The sequence below is a fragment of the Chelonoidis abingdonii genome, chromosome 1 (assembly GCF_003597395.2).
Source record: "Chelonoidis abingdonii isolate Lonesome George chromosome 1, CheloAbing_2.0, whole genome shotgun sequence".
In the NCBI taxonomy this organism is placed as follows: Eukaryota; Metazoa; Chordata; order Testudines; family Testudinidae; genus Chelonoidis; species Chelonoidis abingdonii.
Window position 1 is genome coordinate 212,544,395 of NC_133769.1, and position 12,018 is coordinate 212,556,412.

At 43.2% G+C, this 12,018-nt stretch overlaps 1 protein-coding gene across 1 annotated transcript in view; it reads left to right on the top strand.

Annotated features, from left to right (window-relative positions):
- Positions 1 to 12,018, top strand: part of EFHC2 (EF-hand domain containing 2) — an 83,176-nt gene that overhangs the window by 53,407 nt on the left and 17,751 nt on the right. The window contains exons 9-10 of the mRNA XM_032795811.2: positions 5,949 to 6,145; positions 9,824 to 9,957. Coding sequence (XP_032651702.2) covers positions 5,949 to 6,145; positions 9,824 to 9,957 — 331 coding nt within the window. The remainder of the gene's footprint in view (positions 1 to 5,948; positions 6,146 to 9,823; positions 9,958 to 12,018) is intronic.

Here is a 12,018-nt window from a genome sequence, read left to right on the forward strand (position 1 = left end):
CCATGGACGCACACCGCCGAATTAATGTGCTTAGTGTGGCCGCGTGCACTCGACTTTATACAATCTGTTTTATAAAACCAGTTTATGTAAAATCGGAATAATCCCGTAGTGTAGACGTACCTTATGCCTCACTTGGTAACACTTAAATCTCCCAGAACAGACCTCTCAGCATTGAGGCCCTGATGTCTCTCATACTAATAACCCTGGCACTATGACCATCTACTCACCTCTCTTTGATACCAGCATAATTGATATCAAAATCTTATATAGCATTGAAAGACCTACTGGTCTCTTCAGTGCTGGACTCTCCACTGTCAGCAGTGATGGAACTACCTCCTCCAGCACCGACTGCTGCTCTGATACTGGTACCAGGTACATTAGTGGTACCAACCAGAGCATGGACTAAAGGTGCTCCTAGCACACCAGCTGCTACAGCTCCTTCTCTCCAGGAGGACTATATATTCTGCTCCTCAGGCTCTGCAGGCAGTAAGGAGGTTGGCCCAGTTTGTTCCCCAGAGTCTAGATATTCAGGCAGCATACCACGGAGAGGGAGTCAAGGGTTGAGTTCTATTACCCTCAACGTAGAAGCTGAAAGAGGCATAGAATTCTCTGGTATCCTCTCCCTTGGCTACCTGGGTCTTGTGCTTAACAGTACCTTTGTCTGTATTGGGCTCTGGGAGGAAAGCATCAGGCTAGAAGGCCAGTGCCTGCCTCCCAATCCAGGATTAGATCCCCTTCTTCACCTCCACCAACCCAATCTGCTCCACTCCCAGCTGAACAGACATTCATGGTTCCAGTGAGGAAGCCCAAGCAGAGGCCATCCTAACCCAGTTTCACATATTCTCATCATCCCAGTATGAAACAGTAGTCCCTGAATCATTTACCTCAACCCCAGAGGGCTATAAGATGTTCCAGGACTTGTTATGCAGAATAGCTGACACACTAGAGATTCCAACTGAAGCAGTACAGGAAAAATCGCAGAAGCTTCTGGACATCCTACACAAATCCATACTTGGATCTCTTGCAGTGCCCATCAAAAATGGACTTCTTGAATCAGCTAAATTGCTCTGGCAGACACCTGCCTCTTTGGAATCAGCATCAAAGAGCTCAGATCATCATTGCCATCTAGTGTCTTCCCAGGGTATTGAGCAATTTTATATGCAATGGCTGGCATCATGGGTGGTTCTTGTGGTAAATGAGAGAGATCACATGGAAGGCAACACAAAGCAACACGAAAAGACAAGGAACCCAAAAAATTAGATTTATGTGGATTTATTTCCACATCAAGCCTGCAAATGAGAATCATTAACTACCAAGCCTGGTTGGCAAAATACAATTATCTGAAGTGGGATTACATGGCTAAATGTGCAGGCAGGCTTTTTTAAGACAGTAGAGAAGAATTTAAGTCGCTCAGTGCTGAAGGTGACGTTGTTATGCATATCACTCCAAGCAGCCTGTGATGCCGTAGGTATAGCTTCTAGATCTTTGGTAACCTCATTTCTATAAGTTTGAGTGGTAGCCGTGTTAGTCTGTATCAGCAAAAACAATGAGGAGTCCTGGTGGCCCCTTAGAGACTAACAGATTTATTTTGGGATCTGCTTTTGTGGGCTAGAACCCACTTCATCAGATATCTGAGACAATTCCGGTACTTTACACCTAAAGAATCTCTCCATCCAACCTCCAATACAATTGCCTCTCCAGGCTGATGTAATATCTCAGGCACTAAGAGATTCTCCATCTGGATCCACATTCCCTGCACTTTATGGCATGGGTGCTGGCTAGCTGACCTGAGTGGAAAGATCCTATTACTGGGGCTTCATTCCACTGCCCGACAAATCCTATTACTTGATGGCAAGGCCCCCTATAAAGACAGGGTGCCAGCAAGACCACACCCTAAATTTTTACGGAAAGTGGTCTCTTTCATTTAATTCAGGTCATCCCTTGATCTGTTTCCCCCCCACCCCCACCCAAAAAAAAATCCACGTTCAAATAAAGTTGAGGTGAAATGGCACACTTTACAGAAGTTCTTAGAGCGCTCTCCTTCTATGTAGATAGGACTAAGCCATTCAGGGTATCCCCAAGATTATTGATATTTTATGCAGACAGGGTTAAAGGACAAGCCCTTCCAACACAGGTGTTCTAACTGGATCTCTGCTTGTATCATGTGATGTAATGAATTAGCTAACATGCTCTCATAGGGGGGTCTAACATCTCAGTCTACCAGAGCACAAACATCCTCTGTTGCTTCTTTGATAAATGTTCCCATACTTGGAGATACTAGAGTAGCTACTTTGGGCTCAGTACACACATTCACCCAGCATTACTCCATAGTGGAAGCATGAAGATCTGATGCTAATTTTGGTAGGACTCACCTACAATCATTGACAAAGAGTCCTGTGGCACCTTATAGACTAACAGACGTATTGGAGCATAAGCTTTCGTGGGTAAATATCCACTTCGTCAGATGCATTGGTTAGGTAGACTCCTAGCATCCACCTCCTGTAATCTAGGTCATTGCTTGTGAATTACCAACAGTGAAAAGTTTATGGACAAGCTCTCAGAGAAGAAAAAATGGGTGCTTGTCCCTTACAGTAATTGGTTCTTCATGATGTGTTGTCCATATATGTTCCATGAGTGCTGCTACCGCCCCTTCGCCCCTGAAGTAGAGGCAAAAATTGAGTGTAGAAAGGTGCTCTACCTGTGTTCCATAGCCTCTAGCTTTCATTCTTCACTGTTCCAGCCTACATATTAGATCCATAACTAGTTATAATGGAACTGTCTATAGAAACAGTTGCTTCCATATATGATATATCAATAGAGAGAGGATGCTGGTACAAATCCCGCAGGGTGGAACATATATCAGTGTCTTTCCATTCCCTTGGATTTTGCTTATTTTATATAGTATACAATACGTAATGCATACACAAACCCTTTATCGATACTGATGCTTCCAGTTGCTGCTGCGGCTGCTGTTATTGAACAACAAAAGGGAAAAGGAGGGATGCAGGGACGTAGAAATACACAGAATAAAGTTAAGGGTTTGTTTGGGTACTACATTACCTGTTATAATAGTTCCTGGGTGGTCTTTTTTGTTTTGTTAATTACCTTAAATAATTTTTAATGGAATTTGCGGATTGCTGTTTGAGGGATTGTGAAAAGCAGTGGGTTTTGAGAAGATATATAGTAAGGGAGATTGCTTGGCCTACCAGACCAGTGAGACCATTTCAGGCTTGGAGGCCAGCACTCAGCAGAGCACAGGCTTGTGCAAGAAGGGAACAAAAGGGGATCAGTCATTGGCAGAGAGAGAGAGTCAGCATAAAGGTAGTAGCTCAAATCGAGTGGATGAGGTTACCCAGGCATAAAGTATAGAGGAAGAAGGGGAGGGGGCCAAAGACAGAATTTGGATGTAAAGAGGGGGTAAAGAGGAGGCGACGCCTCCAGAGGAGATACTGAAGGGAGCACTCCAAATCAAGCATCTGATAGCCAAATAAAAGTAAATGAGTTCAGAAAAGCGAAGTAGAAGAGAGTTAAGAAGGATGATATGGTTAACAGTGTTGAAGGTAGTAGAAAGGTCAAGCAGGGTGAGCATGGAGAGATCAAGGAGGATGAGACTGAAGAAGAGAGATTTGGACTTGGCCAAGAAAAGCTGATTGGCGACTGACTCAGTGAGAGAAGTCTCTGTGGAACAGAGGAGTGAAAGGAAGTACAAGCAACAGGAGGACCTAGGATGTGAAAGGGGTTACAGAGACAGGGTAGCAGTTGGAAAGGTGGGAGAAACTGAGGAAGATTTATTTTTCAAAATGCAGAGAAGTAAATATGTTTAAAGGCTGAGAAAAAGGAGCTAGCTGAGAGAATCAAGAGGGGTGGCAGAGGTCACAGATGGGAGGGTACAAGGGATAAGGGCAAAAGGACAGGGATTGGAGGAGGAGAGTGGGGACTTTGGCATAGGGAGCGAGGTGGGACTGGAATGGATCTAAGTAGGGGAAAATAATAATGACCTCAGAACAGATGGGAGTCGGGCAGTAACAGTAAATTGTTTTTTTGGTGGTTGTTTTTTTTAATGATCATCCCTCTTTTACTCAGATTCAAAATGCTTATTATTCCTATTTTAATTTTAGAAATTGATGTTAATAGGCAAATTAAACTATTTGGAGTTGCAAAACTAACACTACAATATTAACATTGTTCTCATTTTACTCAGGACAGCATCCTGAAAATCACAGGGGGAGAAGCAACTCATTATTAATATTTTGCAAATTAGATTAGAAATTTAATTTTTTGGACATTTTGAAGCTTCTGTTGAAAATGGGGGCAAAATCTGAGACCTATGGCTCCCCATATAGGAGACTATAACCCATTTTTCACCTTGTGTTAATACTAATCTAACAGCTGTACAAACACCTGCAAGGACTGCTCTGATCTCAGTGGAAGACTTTTTTGTTGGTGTTTATTTTGAGTCTGCTTCTTGTAGATTTCCGTTGAAATTGCTCATCTGATCTCAACCTAAGGTCCTTAACCTAGCGGTGTTCCTTATTGTTGTTTTAATTTTTCTTTGCAATACTAGAAAAGTGCTACTTTTAAACATTAGACAAACACATTAAGGTAAATTTCTAATTTAAACACACAGAAGGAGGGAAGTGCAGTCAGGGCTGAAATTCCAATCTCATGGTGGCCAATTGTGCTTAAGTATTGCATACATCTTCTAAAACTGTATGATCTAAAGTATCGTATGTGCTGCTATACCTAGGTGAAAAGGAATGTGGTAAGTTCAGAGTTCCATCCTTAACTTTGAATTTTCATGCTTTTTTTGGATTTAAGCTAGACCCTGATCATTACCTTAATGTATTTTTTCTATCACTTTTATGATAGTGGAGCAATTAAGTAAGATATCTGATCCAAACTCTTGTTTAATAAGTAGTTGGGTTTCACATTCACTTACAGTTTTGACTATAAATGGCATTTTATTACACTGTCCATCAGCTTTTTATTGGATTTACATCACTACAGAATATGTAAGACATCATAAAAAGTTATAAAAGTATGCTTTTTGGCTTTTGGTTTGAAAGGTTAGATATAAACAGGAAATGAAGCCCAGGCACTGCAGAACTGGCGTAGTGCACGTTTAACATAGTAACATATCTTGATAAAACATAATACTTCACAAACTGTTTTCTAGATTTTGGTAAATGTGATGCAGATTTGCTGGGCATTGCAAAACTATAGTAAATCAATTCAAAAGAAAGCCTATTCCTTCTAGTATTTTACATGCTAGTCACTTTAGCTTTGCAAACAATGGTACCCATTCTGCCCTACTTGCACTTGTACTTGGCACTTAAATGTCATTTACATTTTAAAATCCATCTATAGTGTAAATCACACAGTGCACTTCAACTACATGCTCGGTTCCCATGATGTGTATAAAATCATTATATATGAAAACAAAATTACCATGAGGACGTCAAGTTTACAAAGGAAAACAGATCAGAATTAAGTTGCATTGGAAGAGCTATCTCAGTCCTGTGTTTTTTCACATTCATAAGCTCTTAAAAAGAAGTTGGAATAATGGTAAACCAAAAATTCAGTATATATGACTAGGACTTTCTCCTTATCCAAAGCTGTATTTGGCTTTAGCTGTTCAAGTGCAATTGCTTGTGTTGTATCCCTCCCAAGGATCCCAGTGCTGATGTCTGGGTTGTGGAAACCATGAGAAGAGGCAAACTTCTTTCACATTTTTATGAAAAAAGGAAGGTGTTGGCAGGCATTAAAAGGATCACATGTGATGGACTGTGCACAGTGTAATTGTTGCTGTGGGCACTGATACAGATGGCCCTTTTCAGGAATGAGAGAGAGAGAGAGGGAGTTTGGGAGATGAAACTTGAAGATGAAAACTAATATTTAAAAACAAAATAGCAAAGTACAGCTAATTATTTACAATTCTGTTCCTCCAGGGATACTTGGTGGGAAGTTCCTGGAAAGAAGTTGTATTAAGAAGCCTGGGCAGGAGCTTTTTAAGAGTGAGATATCTGAGTACTTCAAAGCTCAGGATCTGTTTGTTGGAGCCAAAGTTTGTTTCCATGGTCACAACTTTCTTTTAGTGGATGCTGATGAGTATGCTTTCAATTATATGGAGAAGCATGCAGATGAGGTGAATTGGGCTTTTGCTATTTTATTTTGCCTTTCAGGACTGTGCACTGAGTATCTTATCTATATAATTTTCTCAGAAACAAGTTTACCATGTTTCTTCACACTAAAATGTGTACCGAACTATCATTATTTAATTATTTATCTTAACAATTTGATCATTTCACTGCCCCCCTCTCTGTATATGTGTGTATATATATATAATCTCTGATCATGTGCTTTGTCACAAATATCACATATTCCCTTCACAGGGAATTGAAGCTGTCAGTTGCATTGAGTTTCATGATCTGCTGACACTGGCATTGTTTTCAGAAAGGAAAGCAATAATTAGCAGAGGGAGGGGAAAAACTGATGATACATACTTTTATCGTGCCAGTTAATTTATACGTGGTCTTGGTAACAGAGTCGATGTTAACCAAAGCCACACAGGTATGTCATAGTTGTTCTGGCTGCATCTTCCCACAGCAGTTGTCACATGAGGCACTGGCAGAAACAGTAACTTGGAGGAGACGATAAAAACAAGCTGCTATAAAGAATTGCAGATATTATGGGTGGGCTACTGGTCTGGGTATGCTGTGCAGAAGCATACACTTAGGGAGATTCTGATGAAATAATTATAACTGTAGGTGTACATATTTGGGAAGTCTTTTCTCTGAAGTGTTGAAAATATTATTCTGAAATTATTTAAAAATGCATTTGAAGAATATGTAAAATCAGGAACTCCTGAGTTCTAACCCCCGCTCTGCCATACTCACCTTGAGCAACTTGCTTAGGGCCAGATTGTGCCCTGAGGCACAGTTCTGTGGAGTGTATAAGTTGCATTACTTGTGGTGGATCACCAGAAGGAAATGTGTCTCAGACTCAGTGTGTCTGAGTCATAATTTCTCCAAAGCTCCCCTTTCCCACAGTGGCAGGTGGGGAAGGGCAAAGAATACACTGAATCAGTCCTTAACAAGAAAGGGGATTTCCCTCCAGCCTTGTGTCCTGCCATCTTGTGTGGGTGGGGGTGGTGGGAGGGGAGGTACAGTGTTACTCTAGTCAAGTCTTTACCTATTCCCTGACCACCTGCTCACTGAAAAGGAAGGGGGGAAGAAGCAGCCATTCAAGGACTCTGCTGTGCCTAAGTCCCAGATCCCAGGGGTGGGTACACCTAACACTGTTTCATGTGGGAGGGAGGAAATCCTTATTCCACTACCCAGTCATGGTAGAGTAGACACAGTCTAACTCTTGATGCCTTTGGGCCCCATGCACTACTCATCTGAGTGAAACAAACAGGTTTTCAGCCTCTGTTCCTTTGTAAAATAAGGATACTAACATTGTCTTCTTCACTTGGTGAAGTAAGGATTATTCGTTTGTAGAGTGCTTGTTGATATAAAGTGTTTTAACTGTTATGTATTAATAAAAAGATAAAGCTATATACACCTCTTACTCCCTGCAATTTGTTTGTACTCCTAGTATCATAACCAAACTATGCTCCAAAATATACAGTGCACCATTAAACTACAAATGTTCTTTGGAGCTGCTGTTTGCATTTGATTAATCCCTAAGCAAATAAATGAGATCCTAGTTTTTCAGACTAAGTGAATGCATATATCAGCATTACAATTGGCAGAATATGAACAAGAAACATTGAGAAAACAGTCCTTTAACAATGAGTTTTGAAAACTATTATTCTTGCAGATAAGATTTTAAAACAGATGGTGAAAATAAGCTTTATTGTTGTATTGATGCCTAAGTGATTTATGCATGGTATTTGAATACTGAATATTAGGATTAAGTATACTAATTTGTCACAGTGGTCCAGGGAGTCTCGTACTTCACCTACCTGAGCAAAAGTTGAAGATAAACAGATGAAAAATAAATACATTCTAGAGGAAGAGAGTTTTAAGATTATTCTTAATCCTTTTATTTTTAAATTAAATATTTCTCTAACCTTTAGTTCTCTGTTTCCTTCCATCACTTGATCACTCTCCTCATCCGTGTCTGTTTTTAGAGCTGGTCAAAAGAGTTCCAGCTGACCATTTCTCCATTACAAAATGCCATTATGCCAAAACAGGAACTTTCTGCAGAAATGTGTTGATTTTTGATGCATTTTTGTTTAGATTATAAAAAAAAGGCATTTTGATAAAGTTCCATTTCTATATTTTTGGAACAGAGTATTTTGATTTTAATTTTGAAATTTATTTCATTTTTATATTATAAAAATGTAAAAAGTCATAATCAAAGGAAACATTTTGATTGATCCAAAATGAATTATTTTCAAAAATATCATTTTCTGGGAAATTTTGAAATTGTTTGGTTTTGTTCCGATTTGGAATGAAAACAAAGTTAGAAACTGAGAAATTTCCCACAAATTAGAAATTCCAGTTCCCACACAACTGGAATATTCTGCATGTTTTAGCCAAGCTGAAGAGACTAGATCAAAGCACCTTAAGGAACTGTTAATGAGTGTCAGCAAGGTACACAAGTATAGTTAGCCTGCCACGCACTAGTGCAGGGTAGATTCACACTCCAGCTTGCTGCAAAGTAAGTGTTCATGTAGACAAGTCGTAAATGACAAAGTGTGCATGTCCTGTCTAGCAGGTAGGTTAATTCAAACGGGTGATTATTAATTACACTAAGGCCCCTTTGTGCTGCTCAGGCAATGTTATTAGGGTCTTACGGTACACCCACTTTTAGGGCTTGTAACACAACCAGGGTGATGAAAAGATGCCTAAGAGATGCTGGGCCTGACTCTCAGTTATGCTAAGTGTAACTGAGAGTCAGGCCTAACCTCTCTTACGGTTAGATCCTTAATTGCCAGCCTTATCTAATTTCAATATTTGCTACTCAGAACAACACCGTGTATCAAATGGGAGAAAACCGTGTTTTCGCTTGTTTCATTAGACTGTATGTTCTTCAGAGGAGCATGTCTGATTTTCTAGAACTTGATTCAGCATCTGTTAAATGACTGTTTATTCCAAAAAATAAAAATCAAAGTTTTATTCTTGTTGACTACACACCTTTAAGAATAGCAAGCAAATTATGTACAGGGTTTTAACATAGCAAAGCTGAATACTGGATTTGAAGCTTAAGTGCTCAAGTCTAATTGGAATGGCCTAATCAGGAAGAATGCCACTTGTTGAAAGAAATGTTCATCTTACATTCTGGGAAAAATTGGTTCCTTATAATACAATCTGTGCTGAACCCAGTGCGAATGGCAAGTTTAAATGACTGAGCATATGCACTGGAACTGCAGTAAGCTATTCACCAAAGCGAAGGATGAAAAGGTTTATTTTAAATTGATCATATGTATTAAATGAGGATTAAGTGGGATGCAGCAGTGGAGAGTGAGGGCAAAAACAATTTTTAAACTTGTGCTTTAAAATGTACCTCTACCTGCTTTGATGTTGCATTGAAGCAAGACTGGGCATCGTTTTCAGTAATTAAAATCTAAGCTTTCTGAAGGTATAAAAGATAAGTACATTTATTGAGTTTTTAACGTTTTCAGTAAAAAGCAAATTTTCTCAGCAGTTGGCTTTTTCTCACTCACATAGAAAATGCTGTGATATGTACTGCACATTTGAGATGAGACAATGAGGATGATAATGCTTAGCAATTATAGAGTGCCCCCATAACACTGTGCATACATTAACTAAGTAATGCCTTGCTGAGTATTTTCTGTTCTTCCCCCTCCATTAAGTTCCCAATGGCCAATATCAGCCTCATCCTGAACAAACTGAAGGCTATAGGAGAACCTAGTTCCAGAGAGATCAAGCAGATTTTTGCAGCCACTGACCCTGAACACACCAACGTGATTGAATATAACCCTTTCAGGTAAGAACGAGGGATTCTCAGTTTTAATGTTTACTTAGGGTGATTTTCAAGAAATGTACAGAGCATTGCTGTTTCCTGAAGCTCTTTGCACAGTTGTGTGTTAAGTGGTAGATGACTTGTATTTGATTTCCACTAGTTTTAGGACTTGTGTGAAATGCAATACAAAGGAAGGTTTTCAGGTGAATTTAAAGAAAAGGAAGTGATTCTGGCTTAGAACAAGAGAATGTTTTGAATAGCTTGGACAGCACAAATGAATGTGGCTGTTCTCTGTGGAGTTAGCAGTGCAGCCACAGGAGAATAAGATCAGAACTGCATAGGCAGGGGAGTAGGTGAATGTATGGGCAGACAGGTAGGGTCGGCCAAGTCAGTTGAAAGTTCTGAAAATCAGGAAGGCAATTTTGAGTTGAATTCAGAGATGGATAGGAAACAACAGAGAATGGGGTTACTTGAGTCCTCATTCTTTGAGTTACTGAATCCAGGCCCCTTGAAGTGTAGGAAACAAACCAGGAAGATCTTAAAAGAGGGGAATGCAGTGATTGGTGCTAAAATCTTAACAACCGGTTCCCTATAAAAAATTCTGATTAAAGGGATGTGCCACAGTATGTATTTTTTGTACCAATAGGTTACCATATGTCGGTATTTTCCCACCCAGACAGCGATTTAAGAACCAAAAAGCCTGACATCTCTAGGAAAATACAGATGTATGTTAACCCTACCTAAAGTTCTTTTTTAAAAAGATGGGCCTGAACTAGAAATGAGCTCCGTTTCACATGTGTGGGTCCCTGCACACCTCTGGGGGTGGCTAGGGTGACCAGATGTCCGCGATTTTATAGAGAACAATCTCGATTTTTGGTTTTTTCTTATATAGGCTCCATATTACCCCCACCCCCATCCCAATTTTTCACACTTGCTGTCTGGTCACCCCAGGGTGTGCACATGTGTGGGTCCCGCTGCTCCCTGCCCCCCTCATTGAAGCAGGTGTGCAGGGGTTATGCCTGAGAACTGCAGGGCACCAGTGGACATGGGCTGCTGCAGACAGGGGCATGGACACGACTAGCTGGAGGCAGGGAGTGTGCACGGGCTGCTGGGGCAGGTGGTGCAGGCAGGGGCGGCTGTGGGCAGGTGGTGCCAGCGGAGGGGGTGCGGGCAGGGGTTGGCTGTGGGCAGGGGGTGCAGGCAGAAGGCTGGCCGTGGGCAGGGGATGCAGGCAGGGGCGCGGGCAGGGGCTGGCTGTGGGCAGGGGTGCAGGCAGGGGCTGGTTGTAGGCCGGGGGTGCAGGCAGGGGGTCGGGCAGGGGCTGGCTGTGGGCAGAGGAGGGCCTGCGGGCAGGGGGCGTGGGCAGGCGATGCAGGCAGGGGGCGCGGGCAGGGGTGCGGGCAAGGCTGGCTGGGCAGGGGGTACGGGCAGGGCCTGGCTGTGGGCAGGGGTGCGGCCAGGGTGGTCGGGCAGGGCTGGCTGTGGGAAGAGGCTGGCTGGGGCAGGGGGTGCAGGCAGGAGCGCGGGCAGTGGGTGGGGCTGTGGGCAGGGGGCAGGAGGGGGTGCGGGCAGGGGCTGGCTGTGGGCAGGGGTGCAGGCAGGGTGTACGGGCAGGGGTGGCTGCAGGCAGGTGTTGCGGGCCAGGGGTGTGGGCAGGGGCTGGCTGTGGCAGGGGGTACGGGCAGGGGGTGCAGGCAGGGGATACAGGCAGCGGTGGCTGCAGGCAGGGGGTGCAGGCAGGGGTACAGGCAGCGGTGGCTGCAGGCAGGGGTGCAGGCAGGGGGTGCGGGCAGTGGGTGGCTGTGGGCAGGGGTGCAGGCAGGGGTACGGGCAGGGGCTGGCTGTGGGCAGGGGGTGCAGGCAGGGGTACGGGCAGGGTGGCTGCAGGCAGGTGGTGGCGGGCAGGGGCTGGCTGTGGGCAAGGGGTGCAGGCGGGGGTGCGAGCAGGGGCTGGCTGTGGGCAGGGGGTGCAGGCAGGGTGGCTGTAGGCCAGGGTGTGCAGGCAGGGGGTGCGGGCAGGGGCTGGCTGTGGGGCAGAGGCTGGCTGCAGGCCAGGGGCGTGGGCAGGCGATGCAGGCAGGGCGC